The 22853-nt window shown below is 50.6% G+C and overlaps 3 protein-coding genes across 3 annotated transcripts in view; all 3 read right to left on the reverse strand.

Moving 5' to 3' along the window:
* Positions 1 to 1693: 1693 nt before the first annotated feature.
* Positions 1694 to 12467, reverse strand: LOC125944963 (para-nitrobenzyl esterase-like). Its single transcript, XM_049666436.1, has 4 exons — positions 12342 to 12467; positions 7667 to 8174; positions 2161 to 2285; positions 1694 to 2119 (listed from the first exon to the last, which is right to left on the reverse strand). The coding sequence occupies exons 1-4, from the start codon at positions 12465 to 12467 to the stop codon at positions 1694 to 1696; spliced, it is 1185 nt and encodes a 394-aa protein (XP_049522393.1).
* Positions 12468 to 12519: 52 nt separating this feature from the next.
* On the reverse strand, positions 12520 to 13107 carry LOC125944964 (uncharacterized protein K02A2.6-like). The gene has a single exon (XM_049666437.1). It carries the CDS (start codon positions 13105 to 13107, stop codon positions 12520 to 12522), a length of 588 nt encoding a protein of 195 aa, XP_049522394.1.
* A 2146-nt stretch (positions 13108 to 15253) lies between these two features.
* Positions 15254 to 22853, reverse strand: part of LOC119448623 (carboxylesterase 3-like) — a 147529-nt gene continuing 139929 nt past the window's right edge. The window contains exons 4-5 of the mRNA XM_037711855.2: positions 17619 to 18288; positions 15254 to 15428 (exon numbers count right to left, since the gene is read on the reverse strand). Of these exons, the coding sequence (XP_037567783.2) occupies positions 15254 to 15428; positions 17619 to 18288 (845 nt within the window). The remainder of the gene's footprint in view (positions 15429 to 17618; positions 18289 to 22853) is intronic.

The raw sequence follows: 22853 nt of genomic DNA on the forward strand, positions 1-22853 counted from the left end.
AGCGCCGACTGGCCGAATAAGGCGCTCTAACTCTTGTCCCAGCGAGCCATCTGTTTCTGGCGCAAATTATAGCCCCGTGTGGTGGGCAGCGAGACATAGTGAACTTTGTTTGATGAGTAGTTCCTTTGCTGTAGAGATATACGCGCCTTTCCACTATTGCCCCTGGGAGCTCTGTGTGCGCAGGCTAGCTGGTACCACTGTCCCATGTGGAAGTCCCTTACCCTATACCACTATCCCATTTAGAACTGCAGTAGGGTTTCCGCTTGGGCTTGTTGGTTTTCCATATAAAAGTGTGTAGCATGGCACGCAAACAACATGGACAAAAGGAGGAACACGTTTTATACACACGAAGCGCAAACTAACAGCAGTTTATTGCGAGAAGAATGGGACCATATTTGCACCTAGCCACAGGCAGTACTGCGCATGACACCAAGGGCGGAACCACGCCGACAAAAAAATGTCACCACGTGCGTGTCGTGCCATTCAAATACGCTATTTCCTTAGCTGATAATGTGTTAGAGGCCATGCTAATAGACCTTCACTTTAAAGTTGTGAAGCAGTGGGCCTCAAAATGAGGCGTGTAATCTCATTATTCGACTTTTCAATGATCATGCGCTCTTTGAGCCTTGGTCTGCAGCCGTATTCATCACAGTGAAGTGCCAGCCACCGTCCCAGGGGATTAGTTATTCTGTATTCAAACAGCGATACCTCTTAGCATGTATACCCGTCTTGTTCTTTACGTTGTTTGCTTGCTCGCGGAGTCGGTCGATGATGCAACGGCCCGTTTGTCCGACACAAAAACGCTTACACGATAAAGGTATCTTATACACCACGCCTACACTACATTTCACCAATTCGTTTTTGTTTGTGAACATCTTACCCATACCATCTATGTACTCTCACTCTCTATTCACTGCCTTCGCGTCCTTTCGTAGGGTTTCTTACCCTTTCTGTTTTTTATGAACATCTGAATAAAACCCTCTGTTGTGTCCCTTGTTTCTACGACCTCTTTGGGTACCACGTGTGACAAGGGTAGTTCAAGGGCGCGTTACAGGTCCCGGAGCCCACCACCCGGAGTCCACAGGGGTTTGTGCCATTACACTTGGACCCTCTCGGCACAATCACCTGGATCGGCCCACATTTTTGCACACGTACACGAAAAATGCCCGGAAGCCTAGCCATAAAAGCTTCGCTGTAATAGATATCGCACTTGTGATGCCACGCATGGGAAGCTGATCAGTGCGAATAAAATCTTCATTAAAAAATCGACAAGGATGAGTTCATCCTTCTTGCAAATAAATCCGGGTGAACAGTCTTTTGTAGTGAATTCAATCCTTCGCACCTGTACACGGTATACTTAATCGATAGAGGAGACTGGAGCCGAGTTCTTCTTGCACCGAGCGTTGATAATAGAAAATGATGCAACGACACCTGACTTCCGCGCAGTCGTTTCTCACTTAATATTCAGCAATAGCGAACCAAAAACATTCGGGATTGGATAACTGTATGCCACTGGGACATCTGCAGGTATACGTAGATGTTCAGCATTAAGCGTAGAGAATCATTCATCATTAAAGTGCCGAAAAAGGAACAGACATACGCAAATGTTTCCAATCGTTACTTCCCCAAGCATCTGCGTTGTGAAAAGGAAAAAAATGCAAATTACGAATGAACATGTCGAGGGCCCGGTAATTTAAAACTTGCCTGGAATTGTCCGCTTAGCGGCACACGACGACTTCTCGCAGCAAAGTTCCCCTAGGTACTCGGTTTTGCGCACTCCTTTCGCTCCACTGTTATCCGAAGTTACAGTGAACATGCTCTGCGCCAGAATCACCGACCGGTTCACATCCAGCAGTTCAGGTCTGGCGAGCAAGGCGGAGAATACAAAGCCGCCACTCGAGTGACCCAACGGCACCACGTTGCTGGAGTTGCCACCGAATGACGCGATGTGCTCCTTGGTCCAACGCCAGGCGAGCAGGAGGTCCTCTACGCCCACGTTCTCCGGGCCGGTTCCGTTGCGGTGCAGGAAGCCGGGCGCCCCGAGTCGGAAGTTAGGGGACACCACGACCACGCGGCCATGACTGGCCATGCTGCTCCAGTCGAAGAGGCCAGTTCCAAGCTGGCGGAGTGGAACATCCAGCCGCCAAGAAAAAACAGCACCGGCAATGACTCCCCTTCCTCCATCGAGCAGCGGCTGGGAGCCCAGATGTTCAGGGTGAGGCAGCTGTCCGACATGACGGTGACCGACCTCAGTACCGGGGCGTCTATTGACGGCTGCAAGCATGCTGCCGGATAAAGGTCATGTTAAAGCTTTGTAATACTGTTCGACGTTGGCAGCTTTGGACGAGTGCGTTGCCTTATAGCGACCAAAATTAGACGGACACTCGCTTGAAGAAAATGAAAAAAAAAAAAAAGTAAGGATCCCTTGCCCTGTCGAGAAAATAGGGGTAAGCGAAGCTTGTGGCAAGACGACGCTGTGGCAGGCGTTCCGCTTCGTTTCCCCGAAAATCATGGTCGGCGGCTCTTCGCTGACGTTTCGCCTGGGCTTCGGAGGCCCTCACGCTAGAATCGGCAGTCTGGAATCGGACGACAAGTTTCGCTTGCCCCCATGTTCTTGACAGCGGAAGGGCTGGTGATGTTCTGTCTTTGGGTCCCACGTATCACAAGGGTAGTTCAAGGGCGCGCTACAGTTCCCCCAGCCCATTTCTGCACTATCACCAGGATTGGATCATATGGCAGGGTGTGTGCCACTGAGCTTGAATCCTTTCTGCACTATCGCCAGAATTGGCCGACTATTCGGCGTGAAACCACCACCACCACCGGCACCACCATCGCCACCGCCGCCACCATCACCACCATCACCACCGCCGACACTTGTGAGGCAATACAAGCTTCGTTTAAAAAAATGCAGCCAGTTCCACGAAGTGAAATCTGTCGAAACAGTGGAGCTGTGGTCTTTCTGTTTCTGTGATTGTCGCGTATGTTTATTTTAAATGCGTAAGCGTTTATATTGTTACCCAACGAGAAATCCGCCCGTCCGTCCTTCGCGTAGGACGATCGCTTTCAAGCTTTCAAGCTAGAGCTGCCAGCAATGTTTAACCAAAAATTGCTCACACCATATCTTGCATTATTTAAAAACTTATTCCTCGGATTTTTGAGTATGAAAGCCTCCAAACAAATATCATAAAACAAAACACCCTCAGCGCATGCCTTTTATGTTAAATATTCACAAACTATTAAAAGTGCGAAAAAAATACAGTAACTTTAGCATACGCCGAAGAGGGTGAAGGCGAAAGCCTGCGCGCTCAAGAGACATTCATTAAATTACTTGACATTCTCATTCGAATGCGTTGTTACTTCTTATTACTTGTCTCAAAAGCGTAAGCATTTCTATGGTCACGCAGCGAGAAAACTGTCCGTGGGTCCGGCCATCCGTCGCATAAGACGATCACTTTCAAGATAGAACCCGCAGCAATGTTTTCGCCTGCTGTGGAAGAAGACGACGAATGCGCGAGCAGTAGCACAAGCGCGTCTCTTATACCCGTGCCACACGGGCAAAGTAAAGTGCACTTGGAGCGAGTGCACTTCAGCGCGCTGAGTATCACTTTGGCGGTGCGCTGCTACACGAGAAAGAAAAGTGTTCTTTCAAATTGATGGTCATGGCAACCGGGAGTCAGACGGGAAAGCATATATTTATTAATATAAAAATGTGTGCACAAAAACAGTTTATTATTGTTAGAAACAACATTTACAATCCACCTTTATAAGCGCCGGCAACGACGGCAACTTGACTAGCAACAGTCAATACTACTCGATCCGCCAAACAACTGCGCAGTCATTATCTGGCGTGGTCGTGAACAGCCCGAGAGCGAGAGTTTTTTTGCTGTTCTTGCAATTTTTTTTTTGCAGTGTGGCACATTTTCTTATCTTGTAACGTTAGCAATTTAAAACAATGTTGTTAAAAATTACTCCTGACCCTTCTTTCAATATCACTTAATGTATCTTCTAAGCATTGCTAACGAGGCTACACACTTCGCCGCCGCGAAGTGAGTTCGCCGAACACACTCGCCGGCGAGTGCACTCTGCAGTGAGTGTCACTAAGCGTTCCCGTGTGGCAGCCTGCGAATGACACTAGCCGCGAAGTGCACTCGCTCAAAGTGCACTCTACTTTGCCCGTGTGGCACGGGTATTAGTGGGATGCGCTTCTGCACAGCGCAAACCTTCAAGACCAAATCCTGGAGGTCCAACGCGCCCGCTACAGGGCCGGTAGGCTAGACCTGCCGGTCCCCACGTGGGCGTAGACGGGTGGCGCGGGACAACCTCCACGCCTGCACTTGACCCTAATAAATTTGTACTCACTCACTAATTTACCACGTGACGTGTGCAATCAGGCACGCACTAGTCAAACCTTTAGTAAGCCAGAACTGTGGAGCAGCCGTGGCTTCGGATCGAAACGTCATTAGCGCACCCCGCGCCGCCACCTGCAGTAATTAAAATTAAATTATGGGGTTTTACGTGCCAAAACCAGTTCTGATTATGAGGCACGCCGTAGTGGGGGACTCCGGAAATTTGGACCACCTGGGGTTCTTTAACGCCACCTGCAGTAGTTTGCTCGCCTAATAAGTTCACGTTGCGTCGCCTTCCGCAGCAGTTCGTGTTGCCGCCATTTGGTCGCCGCAGCGCGGTCGCATTTACCGTGACGGCGCCAAGACGACTGCAGCCCGCTGAGCAGTGCAAGGATTACCAGCAATGTTGAGTGTTAGCACTCAACACCACGCCGTTACTACGAAATGCTTACGCATCATTCAGATCACTCCCTTAGGAGATTCTACAGAAAATTTTTTTCGCTTTGGCCGTCCTGGTTTTACACCGAAGGAAAGACCACATCTCCGCTATGTCGACAGTCTTCACTTCGTGGCACGTGTTCTGGACGCCGCTCGTGCTTCGTGGCCGATGGACGCCCCTCGCTCCGAGTGGCGTCCATCGTGCGAAGAGCGCTCGGCGCAAACACCTTCTATTATACCCCGGCGCCTCTCCTCCCCCCCCTCCCCCCCCCCACCCCGGCGCGCTTTCCGATTAGTCGGCTCTCTTCGAGGCGAGCGGGTCACGTGACCTCTCCGGCTTGCTCCTGCGCGACGGAGCCGTCATCGACGGCGCACGCTCAACTAAGAACAGCTCCGTGGTTAAAAATTGGCCTAGGAGCTAGCGTCACGTGACAATCATGAAGCGCAGATATATATATATATATATATATATATATATAATGTCACAGTTTCGCCCTAGGGGCGAAGCAATGAATGCGATAGCAACACAGCAATGTGACACGAAGTAAGGTGAGCGGCTCTGGTAGCAATATGAATTGTAGTAAACATGAGCTGATTAAGTAAGCAGGTGTGCTGCGGCGTAAGTAGACCGACATGAAGAGAGACTCGATGATCACGAGAAGGCGCGTGTAAAACGGTGGTGTTGATGAGAAGCGCTGCCCGTGATCAGCGCGTGCGAAGGGACACACCTGTAGCGCTGCACTGCCGATCCGGGCAGCATTGCATGTGTAGCGTGCGTTGGAAAATGTGGACCATTACTAACTGAATGAACAAGCGTGGTGTGAGCGTGCACAAGCAAACATAAATAGATCACACTGAATGACCGCAGACAACGACTTTCAAAACGCTGGCAGCAAGCGCATATACGTCGCAGCGGGCGAAGGCACGTGCGGTCTATCGCTTCAACGGAAACTGAGCGGCGAATGCACAGCGCATAGAAAAGGTCAGAGCCGTGTGGAGATAAGAGACAGTGCGGCCGGCGAGCGACGAGCGCGGTTGTTGGTAGAGTAGAAGTGCGCCCCCCCCCCCCCCCCCCCCGCTCCCTCCGGCGCTGCCGTCCCGCTTCCTTGCTTGCGCGTGGGAGATGGAGTGGGAAGTTCCCCTTGCACCCGGTTGCAAGATAGGCCTTTGGTGCCGGAGCGCAGCGTCGCCCCAGCCTCCCTCCCTCCCTCCCTCCCTCCCTCCCATAACCCTACGCGCGACGGTCGCGTTTGCTTTCCGCCGTGCGTTCGCTCTCCGTGGTAGCGCGCGTCCCCCGCACGCTACCGCTCGGGCATAACGGCGCGCGGCGATGATGTTATCTATACGGAACCTCACGGCGACGGCGACGACGACAGCGACGCCGACGGCAGAAATCCAGTTTAAGTGTCCATATAATTGCTATCGCAATAAAAAAAGGGAAAGATAGGCCCTCGTCACGTTATACGCAGGAGATATCTACGAGTTTTCTTGATTTGAGTACGTCTACTGTGGTGTTTTTACGCTGTTTCATTTTAGGTTCGAAGGCAGCGAGATGAAAATTAACAAGAAAATATGCGCCGCAGCTCAAGGTGCAATTCGGCTGATTTGACGAGCGTTTAAGAGTGCGCAACAAGCTTAGACCACGCTCGGGCGTTCTGTACGTGCTACGAGGGGAGCGCGCGGTAACCGTGGCGGTAAGCGCAAGTGATACCTTGAAAACTGCATGGTTGGGCGCCAGATGCCCTAGCCTTCCTCCATGCATCAAGGCAAGACATTTGAAGCATAGGGCGAAGCGCGTGTCCCTAAAAACTAGTATGTTCCTTCCTACATGCTTGTGAGTCTGACGGTAGGTGCCCCACTAAAGTAACCATGAACCGAACAATCCCTTTAATGGTCCGGCAACAATGAAAGACCAAGATTCCAGGAGCGAACGCGCCGATAGGCTGGGGAGAGAAGGAGGGGTGGCGTCAGGGGAGGTTGACTTGCCGAGGCTAGCTTTCTGACGTCGCCATCCATTGGCGAGTTCAATTTAGTTTTCTGGAACAACTATTTGGCGACCATCTCGCAACTATCTGACTTCTTGCCTAGGCCAATGCAGCAGGTCATGCAGCACAAAAAAGTCGGCCAGTCCAGAAGATAGAGAAATCTAAAAAATACAGCTCGATCGTGAAGATTGTGCAGTCTAAAAAATTCAGAGCCCTTCCACTACTGCGAAGATGGAAGCCAGCGAAGCTGTGACTTTGGTAGGTCTGCTATATAGTGAATATTGTCCCCACGAGGAGAATGGGCGTATCGTCGTTGGCCATTACCGAACCGAACATGTTTATCATGAACGTTTTGATGTCTTTCGTAGGCGTTGCAGGGGGAACGTACACAGTACTCAGTTCTCAGTACGTACTACATAAAATTGTTTTTTCGAGCGTGAAAGAAGCCCGCGAATTGACGCAAAGTGCCTCGAGGGACCAGTCGCGCGGCAATTCTGCGTGTATTCGCGGGCTCCTTTCGCGCTCGGAAAAACACATTTATGTAGCACGTACTGAGCCACAGAAAGCTGTATCGGGGGGTTTTCATGTAGCTCTACAATTTTCTCATGTACACTTTGACAATTAGTACAGTACTTCTCGAGTTAGATAATGAATTGCAATTAGCTAATTAAATCTCAGTAACGAAAAAAAAATTACTGGTGGCTACTAAGTTGTACCGGAAACAATACGCACAAGCTTTCGTTCGCTTAACGCCGTTCCTCTTATATAAAATCTTGATAGCTGGGACACCCTGATGTGCCGCGCGAAACGGGCTTGGCTAGGCCAGTAATGTGGATAAGAAAACCACTCCTATGTGGCACTGCAATCAAAATTGAAGAATACATTGACAATGCGTACCAGGACCTTGCTTCACCGCCACGAACGGAGAGCGTAGCTTGGTGACCTTACTGGCGAGGTCGAAGCGCCGGGATCCTGTCGTGCCTTGGCCGAAGGGAATGCCGAGGAAGACGCGCGCGCGCTGGGCATTGCTAGTCTCAACGGCAGCTCCCTTTATTTCGCCCAGCGAGGTTTTCACAAACAGCTGCTCCTCGGTGTCAGAGCAGGTACCTCTTGGCTGGCTCGCCTCTTGACCTCGCCGTAGGATGAGGAAGATCAGCACGGAGAAAACGGCTGCAGTGGCGAGGCAGAGTATCAAAATATGCTTAGTCCCAAACTTTGACCTCTTGTCTGTTTGGGAGGCCGGACCAGAGCCGTCGGTGGTTCTAGCCTTAGCGAGGGATGAAGCCGGCGGCGCGGCTGTGAGCGCAGCATTGGTATGCGACGGAGAGGCGGTGCGGGTAATTTCTGGCGAGATGGCCGCTGAACCGGCGTGCTTATGACCAGGTGACGTCCGCATCGCTTCAGGCTGCAAGGAAGCAAACGTAGTGCAGTGGTGCCGCAACAGTTGTTCGCGATGAGAATAAAGTGATATCAAAAAAAATCTGGTTGATCCCTCTTATATAGGAATCGGTATAGAACACGAAAGTGAAACGTGTCTTCACAGAAGTAGTGTAATGTTTATTGCACATTGATATATAATGTCTATTGGTGTTTTGTGGCTAAAGCGCCCTTAGGCGTTGTTGCACCCACGCTGACGCCTGGTGGCACGTCTCCTCCATCACGACTACCAACGTCGATGACCATGAGCAACCGTCGTGCATATGGAAGCTGCACTACGCTGCACACGCTAGCACAACGCGAAAGACGAAGCACGTAACTGACACACTAATACAACGCGCAAGACAAAGCACGTAACTGAATCGTCACCGAGTCAAATCAGCGCGTACAGCGCGTCGTAATTGCAGCCTCCGCGATCAACTTCAGAAACATTTTCAGAGCTAATTGCGGAGGCCACGCTCCGCTGTGCTGAGTACGGTGAACGCCACCTAGGTGGCGTTGGTAGTGCTTCTTGATGCCAGCGTCCCTTCGAATGCTGGCATCGAGGCGTCGTAGTGCTGAGACCACCGAAGCGTTCACTGTCGGTGCGCGTTAGTGTCATAATGCAGTACTTCTCTTTTCTGCTCGTAGGCGGCGGCACCGCCCCGAGCAAGAGCGCGGGTACACGGAGGAGTGTTAGATATATAAGGCGCGTCTGTGTAGCTCTCTGCAAATGCGTTTGTGGCGCAATGGGTTAAACGCTCGGCGATCTATCGTCGCGGACCGAGAGGTCGTGGGTTCGATTTCCAAATTTTGCATGTTTGTGGAACTTTTTCTTCTGGTTTCTTTCTTTGTATTATGTTCTATGACGTATTTCCGTGACGGAAATACGTCAGTGAAGTCTTGGTGGACCCCGGCATAAAACACTTTCGTGTTAATAAAAATTATTGGAGAACCTGTCATGGTTCACTTGCGCCAAGTGGTGTCCACGTTATCTTTCGCAAGCATAAGGAGTAATTAACAACGAATGTTCTGAAAATATTTTAATAAGTGTGACCAGTGAATTCCTCCAAATACCGCGGCAACAAAAGTTAACGTAGGGCTATAAAATCGTGGCTGTCGCCAGTACATCAGGTGGCCGAGTTAGCATGAATCATGTTTGAAAAAAAAAGAAAGCGCAGCTTTCTGCGCGAATGAACTGCATGTTGTTAGCGACCTCGTGAACAAGCCGCCTGTACTTCTGTATTTTTGTCTGTTCTTAATGTAAAAAACATTAGTATTTATTACTTAGCAATATTTTCAATTTCTAACTTTTGGATCACAATGTTTCCAAAAACACCGCATATCCACGGGGTGAATGATGATGAGTGGGCGAAGCTCCGGAGGGAATCATCGGTAAACCGTGAATCTTCCGTGTAATTCGCCCAGTCTCGCCGCACTAAATCGAACGATTGACTTCCACCAATGACACGCGCCATATGTGACGTCATTCCTATTTTATAACAGCGCCCTTCATTATAATTGCACCATCTCCCGCTTAAGGGGACGCTAGCACAAACGCGTTAGAAACGTGCAGTACTCTCTAGTAAGGAGGAGAGGCACAGCGTCTTACGCAGCCGTTTACACATGCCGGAACGTGCACCGCGTTTGCCGACGCCATCACATGACTGCTGAGAGAGTATAACCCCCGTATTCATAAACGCTCCTCGACTTGAATTTGACTTGCCACCGCCTTCAACGCGTTTCGAACGCGCTGCCCAAGGCGGTGGCAAGTCAAGTTCAAGTCGAGGAGCGTTTATGAATACGGGGTAAGGCGGAGAGGCCACAGCGTCTTACACCAGCTTCTTACACGGGCCGTAACGCGCTAGCACAAACGCGTTAGAAACGCGCAGTCTTTCGTTAATGTTGGGTATTTATTGTCATCGTGGTGCGTGTGTTCATGTGCGTTTCGTGTCGTAGTGGCTAGCGCCGCGCGTTCGGAAGCGAGGGGTCCCTGGTTCGATTCCGCGCCATGGACACAACTTCCGGAATTTTTTTTTCATAAAAGTAGACGTGGCTACCTACTACGACGACTACTACTACTACATACTACAGAGGAGGGACAGACCCACACCCTATGGAGCTTGGCCCCTAAAAAAAAAAAGAGCTAGCCAAACAGTAACACATCGCAAAAGTGCTGTGTTTGATTGTGATTTACAAATGTTGCAATTACATTTTTGGCCGTAAAGTGAAAATCTGAATATGCTGTTAAACAAGCAGGCCTAATTGCTCCATTAAGATGATGATAAGTGGTTCTTGAGGGAAAGGGAAAGGTTGGCGCTATCTTCTGCAGCCCTTGAGGGAGCACGGCTCAGCGCCAACCATCGGCCATACCATGCTGAATACGCCGGTTCTCGTCCGATCCCCGAAGCTCCATTAAGAGGAACACAAAAAATACCGCATCCTTCTCCAGGAGAATACAAACTTTGTACAGTTACTTAAAAAACCGCGCTCCCGACACAGGACACAGAAAAGAGAGTGGCAACTCACGCAAGCTGAGTGGTTACTGTGTCGGTAGCGCTGTTTTTCAAGAAACATTTAACCGCAACTCGCCCAGTCAGACGTTCTTCTATCGTACTCCTAGTTTCATCATCAAAGGCGGCTTTTCTTGAACTTAGGGCATGGATATTGTGAAGTGTAAGACACATCTTGACATTCACATTCGGTTCAATCGTGAAACCAGGGTATGCTGTGGATTAAGACTTACGTGGCCAAGCAATTACCGAGTGTGTTCGTACGCATCAGCAGATCAACTATAGCTCGCGGTTCCACTTTCGGTAAAGTATTTAAGCGCGCTTCAAGCAGATGCTATGAAAACATAGTCAGGAGTTAAAGAAACTTAGCCTATGGAAATGAGAGAACAAGCATACGAAAGTCTAATGGTATACATTCGGCTGGTTCCCATCGAGCTCCGACTCCGATTGCAACGATGCGGTTCCTCCTCTAGATCAGAAATTCCGCAAACCCGAGACCTGCCCTCGGGAGCACTCGCCAGTGCGATCGGAGGCGAAAAGCGGAAACGCGTCTGCGTTTACGCTATTGCGAACAAGCAAGTCGCGCAGCTGCCAAATGCACCCGACCGCTACCGCCAAGGCAGACTCCACGGAAGCTGCAGGAGCCATGCGCCCGGAAGGTCGCCAGATCTCGGCCTCCGAGCGCTCTCAGCTGGAGCAGGGCGCTGTCCAAGAGTCATACCGGTGCGTTCCGAGTGCGCGAATTCGGAGATTCGAATGTAACGCGCGCTGGCATGAGCGCCGCAGTGCGCCCAGAATCGACCAGCCGAATGTAATATAACGTTGTAAAATCGGTGCTTACGCTGCTCTCGTTCCGAGCTTCCGAGTCCAGGTACGATAGAAACCTTGGGCAGGCAGAGAGGCTCTTTACTGGAGCGGACGCAGTAGTCTGGCGGAGCAGGGCGAAAAGCGGCGGACCAGCGAACAGTGGGCGTTACGAGCGAACCTTCTTCTGTTAGGACCCGTCACGAGCAGATGCCGACACGCGCTCCTTAAGCGCCACCCGGTGGGGCTCCACGCCACTATTAAGACAGAAAAGTTGAAGATCGAACTGAAAATTATGCAGTCTTGGAGAATTATCAATCGTTGTTGCAGACGTCTTTATATATCCACCCATAACTTCACCTGGTTAGCTTGAAGTTTTGCAGGCGACGTGAAGGCCGCTCACCACATTTGAATTGAATTTAATGCTGGGGTGTTACGAGCCACAGTCACGATTTGATTATGTTGCACGCCGAAGTGGGGGACTCCGGATTAATTTTGACCACCAGGGGATCATTAACGTGCCCCGAATGCTCGTGAAGCGGGCGTTCTTGATTTTCGCCCCCGAAAGACAGCGTACAAAAAAAAAAAAAAAGAAAACGGAAACGAAAAGCAAATATTCAGTTTTATTTGTGGTGCTTTTATTACAGCGAAGCTATTATAGGCTATGTTCCAGGAAATCGCGTCCGGCAACAGACCGGAAGTAAATAGATCGGAAGTAGATCAACACTTTAGACGCGTCGAGCCACCTTTTGCGTTGTATGAAAACGTCGCGATGGCGGCGTTCTTAAACTTTGGGATCGCATAAAAATTTGCATTACACCGCGATAAACAATTCTGACGCCGTACTCTTGGTAGCCCTGAAGAACCGCCTTGAGGTTCTTCCCGCCGTCATTCCACTCCTCTGCAACCACAGCCTCGTCTAAGTACGCCTGGACGCCAAGCAATCCGTTCAGCACGTTGGCCATTGTTCGCTGAAAAATAGCTGGGGCAGAATACACCAAATGGCAGGCTATTATATCAGAATAATCCCCGATGTGTGTTAACGACAGTCCGCTTCTTTAACTGCTCATCCAGGGGAACCTGGTTGTAGGCGTCTCGAAGGTCCGATGTGCTGTAAACGTCACTCTCGTGCAGTGCAACAAAAAGGTAATTGATTACCGGGAGTAGGTACTGCTCTGTCACACAGCTGATATTTACCGTTAGCTTGTAATCGCCACATAATCGAACTGTTCCGCCTTTCTTCATTACGGGAACTATCGGCGTCGCCCACTCCGAGTGAGCCACTGGGGACAGTGTTTCAGATTCACCAAGCCTGTCATGCTCGTTAGAAACCTTTTCTCGCATGGTATACGGAAGTGACCTGGCTTTGAAAAACTTTGGAACCGCATCCTCCTTCATGTATAGATGGGCGGGTGGAAACTTGAACCGACCCAGTTCCGGTAGAAACACGTCCTCTTTCTCACAGAGGATTGCTTGCAAGTTTTGCTCCTGTTCCTTAACGCTGGACATGCTAAAAACGGCAGCTCCTTCGTTGTTCAGTGCCTGGGAGAGATCATGGTCGCACAGGCTCTGTCGGCAGACGCGAACTATGGTCAGTGACGCCATGATAGTCGTGCCGCAGTATGAAACCGGAAGCATTAGATTCCCAGCTATAGGCAACGGCCCAAAGTAGCATGACAACTTCAAGCTGCAGTATTCAAGGCAGGGCCATCTTGTGCGACGTTGGCAGTAAACATCCCAGGACACCTCGCAGATGGGTGAACCGGTATGACTCTCCATCACGATGTCGGCTCCGCCCCAGCCAAAATTGCGTCGTATGGGACTGGCGAGTCCATCGTCTGTCTTTGGTTCTGGCTTTAGTGTATACAACTACGTGGAAAGCTCAGTTTCGGCATTTTCCTTTGAGCCGCGGCTCAATGCCAAGCTCTGCTGCGGTTGCTCTCCTTTAGATCGACACGCGGTAGCTGAAGAGAGAATTCACATGCGCAGTAATATATACAGGGTGTCTAAAAGCATCTACTCAGGTGCGTTGTTCTTAGGGGTCGTTAGAGCTGTCGCATCTATTCTCCTTTTTAGGCTAGTGTAGGTCATTTAATATTTTAGCAATACCGCAGTTTTATAGACTATTTTCATGTTTATACAGAGCTGGTTGAAGTTCTTTAGAACAGCCCCCCAATATTTAGCGGGTAGCGAAGAGAATAGCCAGTTCCAATAGAAGGTTAAATATGCACGACCCTCTAGCTGTCCCCAGTTTTCTACGAACGCAGATTGATATATTAATTCGCACTCACTACGGAGAGGGGCCCTGTCATAATAGTCAACGACAGGCCCCCTCGTCGTATAGTTGCCAAAGTTAGGGGGCCCTTTAATTCCATCGCATGTTATGTGACAGAGTTTTGCTATTCACTGGTTGGGCTCATCTCACTGGGGCGCACAGTAGCAACTTAACAACGCGTCATCATTCATTGGTCTGTTGCCGCTAAAGTCGCATTTACCTTAGGCCCCCACCCCCCTTCAACTGGGCTACGTAACGGCTTGTTTCGCTTCCCGTGGCAGGAGCTTTCCGTCCACAAATTAACATGCACTGAAGGAGTCAACCATGGAAAATAATTATGCAGCAACGTTAAACAAAAGAAAAAAAGACATGAAGGAAAACTGCCGACGAGGCGATTTGAACCGAAGAACCGACAACGAGCCTAATGCTTTTACGCAGCGACATGCAACCAGACGGACAGCTCTGCCATTGTACAGGTTTTGCATCGGCTGCTATTGCCCCGTAACTATAGTGTGAAGGTCATAGTGAAGGACCCCCTCACTGCAGTTAGCTCCAAATTGACTCCAAAACGCAAAAGAGAGCTGCATACACCTATACAACAGATAGATGCACTAGGTGTGTTTGAACGCATCAAGGACATGCACCTATATTTGCATACCAGACAAAACACTTCATGTTTGTTCACAAACGCGGCTCCCCCCAAAATTTAACTGAAATTAAATTTGACAAGAAATCACCATTGGAAATTTTCTGGGATAATACGCATACATTGCTGCCAGACAACTAATAAAAGTGCATATGCATTACTGCATGTATTCTGAAAGGCAAAAACAGTATTGCATCCGCCGTGATTGCTTAGTGGCTTGGGGTTGGGCTGTTATAAGCAAGAGGTGGTGGGATCGAATCACGGCCGCGGCGGCCGCATTTCGATGGGGGCGAAATGCGAAAATACCCGATTTAGGTGCACGTTAAAGAACTCCAGGTGGTTCAAATTTTCCGGAGTCCGCCACTACGGCATGCCTCATAGTTAGATTGTGGTTTCGGCACGTAAACCCCCATAATTTAAACACAGTCTCGTGAACAGAAGACGCTTGGAGAGGAAAAAATACAGGATCAGCGTTCGACTTTGCACTTCACGCAAAACCTATTTTGTGCCCTATGTCTGCTGGGACAAGGCCGCTAACGTCAAAGACACGTAATTTGACAATTTGTGAACGACTTACGGTGCTGCAGATTTAAGTGGAGATGCACACACAGCTTGATAGGTTAGGCCTTACCCAGCGCCTAACCCATCCGCCACTTCCCGTACTGAGTAATATGACGCTGCTCACCGGAGCACTTGATCGCATGCACACGCGTGCTGCTCTACTCTCGCTTCGCTACTCTCCCAGTATTCTGAGCTAAGCAACAGCTGTCGAGGTTAAAGAGAAAAGCCAGGAGACGAGGCCAAATCGCTTTTAATAATGGCGTGCGTGGTTATACATCGCCGTCGTCCTGGAAAACCTTGGATAACACGTTCATCAGCTGGCTGCAGGGTTGTTCGTGCCACTTGGCCTCAGCCCACGTCATTGAGCTGTTCAGCAGAACAACTTTCTTGTCGGCTTTCATGTATAGAGGCCACTCTTCTCTTGCCGAAATATGTCCCGGATTCCTGCAAACAGATAAGGCAGTCCATTACCATCTCTTAACACACGTAGGCATTATATGTCCCACTTGTTCCTATGGCAGGGTGAGCGAATGACGAATAGAAAAAAAATTAAGCCAGTTCCACGCTTGTGAAATCTGATGAAACAGCGGAGCTCTGCAAGCGTGGGTGTATATCGTAGTGGCTATCACGCTGGCCTTCGGACCGTGAGTCCCTGGGTTCAAATCCCGCCTCTCTCTCTCTTTCTCTCCATCTATGTTTGTCTCTCGCACTCTCATTTTCTCTTTCTCTCGCCCATAGCAAGTTCTTAGGACCGAGGGTGCCCGGGCTCGAATGCCGCGTCGCTAAGCAAGTTTATTTTGTTTTATTATTTCTCTCGCTCTGTCTTTCTTTCTCTCGACCTCCTCTCCTCATTTCCCTCTCTCCACTTCACTCGGAACTGCGAACACCATCGCTCCGTAGGGATCAACCTCGACCTTAAACAGCTCCGCTGTTAAAAAAAAGTCGCCGTTTTGCCCGAAAGGCGAAGCATCGATTCCGATAGCAAACGAGTGGACAGCTATACGCAGTGATAGTAGCCTTATCGGCCGTATGAACTTGTAAACTTAGGCATACTAACTAAATCAACAAGCATGGTGTCACGCGCGCACAAGCAAATATGAAGGCATCTTCCATTAGATGACTGCGGAAGCTCACTATCAAAACGCTGTAGTGAGTAAGGGCGGAAGCAGGAGCGAGCGCATTGACCTTCGTACCGAAAACATAGCGCAGGGAGGAAGGACTCTGCCCCCGTCGCAGATGGCTTTCCAGATACAGCCGCGCGGGCGACAGCGCGCGTGTCATACGTGGCCTCCCATCTCCCCCTGGAGCTTGCTGCTCGGCGGGCGTGCGCGGTCGCTCGGGCGGCGCGGAGTAAAACGCCCATCCTACCCTCCCTCTCGAGCGTAGCACACGACTGTGAGACGCTGCGCTTTCTTCTGGTTTTGTTGGCTTGCGTGCGGGAGACTGAGCCGCGATCGCCGGCTTACCCTCGCATGCCTTCACTCGCGCATAGAGCTTACGGCACGATGCGACGATACTAGAGAGTATTAGCTTGTCCGGTAATCGGGTAAACGCGAGCGGGCCGGGCGTTGGGGCGGTTTGCCGGAACCGTAAACGTGAGCGGCCTGCATGGTGCTACCACCTGGTGGCGCAGAAATCAAACAGACAAAAACAGCCTATATTGCAGTAACCAAGTGTATTCTACTTCGCTGCTGGTGTAAATGTTCGACAGTGGCGTAATCGTGTTGCCGCCGAACATTTACACCAGCAGAGAAGTAGAATACACATGGTTACTGCAATATTAGCTGTTTTTTGTCTGTTTGATTTCTGCGCCACCAGGTGGTAGCACCATGCAGGCCGCTCACGTTTACAGTTCCGGCAAACCGCCCCAACGCCCGGCCCGCTCGCGTTTACCCTATTACCGGACAAGCTAATACTCTCTATTATCGAAAGTGGACTTTACGTGGAACCTCACGGCGACGACGACGCCGACGGCAGAAATGCGCCTCAGTGTCCATATAATTGCTATTGCAATAAAGACTATTCTGAATTTTATTGCAGTGTCCGCATTCTGAAAGGTCCTGAGAGCATGATGGGTATTAAGCCCGTCCGGCACACACGCATGGGACAACAAAACTTTTCGCACTACTTTGGTTGCAGAGCTTTAATATGCAAGCCTTGATAACGAAAATATGGACCATGTTCATCTCTACAAAAAAGAGAAAAGGAAAAAAAAAAGAAAGAACGTGCCTGAAGGTAGTAACGACACCTCGGGAAGCGAAAAGTGCCCTATTAAATAAAATCACAAAGTCATTGCTCTGCGAGCGCTACCATAAATCCGGTGGGTTAAACGACACTAATATAAGTTGTGGAGACAGAGACCGCGTTCGCGTTGTAGTTACTCTGTAGTCTACACGCGCGAACATAGCTGTTATTGCGCCGCGTGGCTCCACTTATGTGGCATTCTCGCTGCTCCTGTGCTTCGGAAACCGAGAGCCAGACTGGTGCACCAAGGACGTAAGCGAAGCTTACCATGCAATGCACGATAACTAACGGTGGACAAAACCCGTTAATTATGATCGATAACTGTGGTCTCGGCATAGACGCGGTGCGTAAAGCGAACAGAAGAAATGTTCACAACGCGTTCCGCCTTACCCTGAGCTCGCGAACGCCGCCATGTAACCCATCATGGTGTGGGATAGCCTGATCTGGGCGGTCGTTAAACTCTGGTCTGCAGGGTCACCCGACAGCAACCGCAGGTCGTCCCCGTACGTGGCGATACCGTCGCCGGTGTCGATCCCGTGGGCGCTGGAGATCCCGTCGTTTGTGGCGTGATCAAGAGCTGTCATCTCCTCCTCTGCCAAAACTATGAAGCGGACGTTCGCACCACCCTTCGCCGCTTCTGTCGCATACTGCAGCATGGGGCACTGGAACACCGCCCTCGTGAACAGTTCGTTCAGCTTCTCCAATTTATCGGACCGGGATGTGCTGTCGTCGTCGAGGCCCAAATAGGAGCCTAAGTATTTCAGGACTTTTCCTTCCGGAAAACCGTTCAGGCGCGCAAGGTACTTGATGATGTCGGCCACCCCGCTGTCCGTGAGGTTCTCCAACTCTATGCCAAGTGCGATCACGCGGTCCGCCTCGTGAAGCGTGTTCTCGAGCAACAGATCTCTGCCTGCGAAAAAGCTTCGGTCATCCGGAAGTCTTTTGGCATCGGCGAAAAGGAAAGGTCCGCCCTCGAGGTTTATCTGTGCCAACGAAAATCTCATCTCTAACAAGTGCACCAGCTCCGCCGCTGGAAGGAGAGCCAGGCATCGGACGTATTCTGCAACGATAACAAGAACGATCGCTGTTATCACTATTTCATAGCTGCTGTGATTTCTCGCGTGCCACGCATCAACGTAATTCAATAATTGTTGAATTTTAAATTTTCATCTTCTGCGTCCGAAATATATCTGGTGGGAAGGAGTCACATTCCACGTGTTCTTGCGCTTTCGGAAGGTATTTTAGTTTGAAAGACATTCAGCCCGAAGTCAGCTCGAAAGCTGGGGTGCTATGCAGGATGCCCCGAGTTTGGCGAAACTCGGGATCTTCACGAGCTCTGGCGACGCCCCAAGATCAAAGAACAAATGGTAACAAGACGAAGTTTGTCCATCGGCACACCTCCAATTTCCTTGGTTTATCAAGATTCACTCTGGGTGGCTATTAAAAAAAAATTAAATTATGGGGTTTTACGTGCCAAAACCAGTTCTGATTATGAGGCACGCCGTAGTGGGGGACTCCGGAAATTTCGACCACCTGGGGTTCTTTAACGTGCACCTAAATCTAAGTACACGGGTGTTTTCGCATTTCGCTCCCATCGAAATGCGGCCGCCGTGGCCGGGATTCGATCCCGCGACCTCGTGCTCAGCAGCCCAACACCATAGCCACTGAGCAACCACGGCGGGTGATCTGGGTGGCTATTATCCCTTGGGCGTTGCCATATGGGCGGTCGACAAACTGGGGCTCACGTGATCATACGGTCGGTGCATGGTCGTGCCTTCTTTCACTTGTTTGTCGTTCCACCGAGTGCAATACAGGCACAAGCAAGTTATAAAATAAATTCATTTAGTACAATATTATTAGTCACATTAACGTGGGTTGTAAGCATTTTAATGTTTCCACGATGTACACGGAATGTGTATTAGACTAATTTGTATTTAAATACGTTTCGCGTTATGCCACGAGGGGACGCTCGCCCCCCTCTTTTTTTTCTGGATTCGATTGGCACGGCTCGATACGTGCTTGCTCTAGCATTTCCGAGCACCGATTGGTGTGCGCTTGCTTTTCTCACTGGGTTTCCAACAGATCGCTCGTTGCTCCTTTGCTCTAGATTGGATTGGTGCGGCTCGCTACGTGCTTGCGCTCCCATTTCCGAGCAGAGATTGGTGTGCGCCTGGTTTTCACACTGGGCTTTTAACAGATCGCTCGTTGCTCGCGCTAAAGAAAAGCTGCGAGTAGCGCGCGCATCCAGCTACAAGACGAAGTGAGCGTCGGCTAGCGCATAAGTGGTTTGCCGCGCGCTTACCGTGTAAGCACACAGGAATGCCGGAAAGCACACATACAAGGGTCAGAAAACTACGCTTTATTTTCTTTTACTTTGCGATACACCTCCATACTGGCAAGCGTCGAGCGATGGCTTCTAACAACCGCAGGAAAGAGTCTTTGTAGTGGCTAGCCCGAGCGATCCGTGGCTTCTAACAAACGCACGAAAGGGTATTTGCAGCGCACGTGGATGTTGACTGCCACCACATGCATCCCAGGTGGGACTCCAGCATCGGTGCAGTTACCCTGTACCCATCGCTGACGAGGGAGCGCTCCACTTTTTGACAATAACTTTCTTTTTTTGCGTGTGAACGCCCGTGATGGGGTCCACAAAGTGCACGCTTTGGTTGACTGTCTACCAATGCGGATTGAGGCATAGCCCCGTTAGCATCCACTAAATTTGGGATACATTTGTATGCGGCCAATTCGTCACTATGAATAATGGTCCCCGGTTGAACATTGGCTGCAATAATGGCGCCTAGCGTCGCCGCCTTTCGTCGGTAGACTTTGAAAGTCGCAACACCCCTCTGGTCGTGCAGAACATGCTGAAGACCCAAGGGCCCCCAACTTTAACACCACCGTAATTTTGGCGGCTGGCGGAAAGTTGTCGCCCGTTATTAGGCGGCCTCGATTGTATACTTTTTCTCGCCGCGAAGAAGGCACTCATCAATTTGCGCTATCTACCCGGGGTACCAAATGGAGGTCGCGCCAGCAGCTCGTCCCTCGTGACCTTACGGGGGTAGTTCGTCCTGTCGGCGATGGTGTGCTCCTATAGAGGAAACAAGTCGCCGGTCATCTCCTTCAACAGCCATATGTCTACGCTTTTGCTCACGCAGTACGTGAGCCAAATCATTTGCCGCCTGGAGAGGTGGTCGTTCGGATGGCCGAGGCGGTCCGTGTTGGCGAAGTAACGTCCTTCGCCTCTCTGACCGTGCAGTGCAGCTTTACCGTGTAACTGCGAAAACTTATTTCGGCACCTGTTGCATCGGAAGGCAGCCCGGCTTCCATTCTGAGTCTTCCAATATAATGTGACCACTTCGCCTACGCAGGTTGGTTGGCCCGGGTTGAACCCCAGGTGCTCATAGGTGCCCCAGTACTCCGATGACGACGCCGGACCTGGCCTGGGGCTAGGGCGCGGTGGACGAGCAGCGCTTGAAACAGGAGAGAGCCGAAGCGATCGCAAGAACTTTTCCTCCGCAGCCTAGTCACATCAGTCTGTGCTCGGAAAGCATAATATGCCCGCCACGCAGTCTCCGCAGACAAGGGCGCTCGCCTAACTCGTCACACAGCCAGCGCACTGACGTTTTGGAAAGGCAAAAACGACGCTGAAACTCTACGTCGGTCATGTAGCTGAACGGGTCCAGATGGTCATATTGACGCTTGCCGCGATTGATGCGATGACACAGGCTGCTGCTGCCGCCGCCATGCTCCCGAGTTTAACTCGAGGGGGGTTTCGCGATGTACGAGTTTGGCCCGAGTTCGCGTGTCAATCAAAACCATAGGTCACGCCCCGAGCGAGGCATGTAACTCTTGTGCGCGCCCACCACGGTTGGGCCACGCCCAACTTATTTTTCGACAACAGCGACGTGGTGCGGAACTGAGAGGCATTAACAATCTTGACCGGCGAAACAAAACACGCTCAACGCACTGTCATCGGTGATGTACTCAGCACCACTATATAAAAAAAGCGTCGACTTTCGCTGCCTTATGCATATGTCTTCTTGGGCTGTGATGACCCCACAACACGGTTCATTGCCTGCGTTGTGGCTACGTAGCGCACAGCAAATAATTATCCGCACTTCACTGTAGCTGCTTGCAAGGCGTCGATGCGCCGTGGTGGACGACGATCTTGAGCAGTGCGTAGTGTTTTCCAACGACTACGTATCGCAGCTGTCATTTGAGATGGCTGCTCTGTCAGTGATATAATGCAGCAAACACGGTCAGCGGTCAGCGCAAACACACCCAGTGCAATGGCATTTTGTCATCACAAGCACGGCACACTAAACAATTGCAACACCTTCCTGCGTTCGAAGTCTAATTTTCTAACTGCACACAAGAGCCCTCATCCACCAAAATGCGATTGCTGCGCTGTCGTTACGATATCCATCTGCGATCGCTGTTAGCTCAGCAGCAGAGGCAATCGGCAAGCAGATTGGAGTGAACAACACACTCAAATTCTGCGCACATGCGCAAGGAGGCACCTTCAATGGGCAAGCGGTGACAAGCGATGAACTGTGTCGCTGGGCAGCACGCTCGTGTTCGCAATGCATCGCGGAGACTTCGCGCACGCAGATAAACTGGTGCATTTTCATTGTGCTGCGTCGCTACGGACCCAGAATACCGCACAGCCATTTTGCAGCGACAGCCGTTGCTCCTGTCTCTATGGCTAAAGTGTCGTTTCAGTTGGTAAAGCGGCGGCCTTAATAGCCGGCGCAGTGAAGCACCTGCGGTGAACAGCCATGCCGCAGCGCTGCGTTGCCATTCCCCTATTAGACAGGGAATGGGCAGATCGTTGTCATGACTGCAGCGCCCCTGGCGACTGCTCACCGCATGAACTCCCTCGTGCGTGTGACCCTCTAGAATGTATCCGCTTGTAAGCTTTCGCCTCACTGTCGCCACTCGCGGCAAAAAAGTACAAAATTTAATAATTCATTATATGTCCGTTTGTCATCACAAATTTACAGCATTCAAAAAAAAAAAAAACGATACTTTAAGAAGTAAAATGTTGGTTATTTTATTTGTTGTATTTCAACGTATTCGATTGAGGGAAAGTATAGGTGCAAGAATGCACCGCATGTGCCCTGTTCGCATTCGACGGAGGATAGAAAGATAATGCCCGAAAAAGGAGGCACGCCCTTGACGCGCCCAAGAAAGGCGTGGCAAGCGGCTCACGGCAAGTGTGCAGACAGACAGCGGGACAGTGACGGTATTGCTAAATTGCGATAATACGTTGACAACAATACGCGGCGCTGGCGCGTTTTGTTGCGCAGTCCTCTGTGCTTGAAGCCCGGCAGCACTGTGCCGCGCAGGGTGCGCGCATGTTGTCATACGCGGCTTTATCTCGACATTTCTTTTTGCCTGCTGTTATTGCACGTTCCTTGCTATCTCCGTTCACTGACTGCCATCGAGCAAACTCGGGTAAAACTCGGGTGAACGAGAAACTCGGCGCATCCTGCATAGCACCCCTGCCGGATCATACAGCACAAGCTGGCTAAACTCCGCGGTAGCGCAGAGGCTATTGCGTCGCGCTGCTGAGGTAGAGGTCGCTGGTTCGATCCCGGCCGCGGCGGCCGCATGCCGATGGGG

Source organism: Dermacentor silvarum, chromosome 4 (genome assembly GCF_013339745.2).
Source record: "Dermacentor silvarum isolate Dsil-2018 chromosome 4, BIME_Dsil_1.4, whole genome shotgun sequence".
NCBI lineage: Eukaryota > Metazoa > Arthropoda > Arachnida > Ixodida > Ixodidae > Dermacentor > Dermacentor silvarum.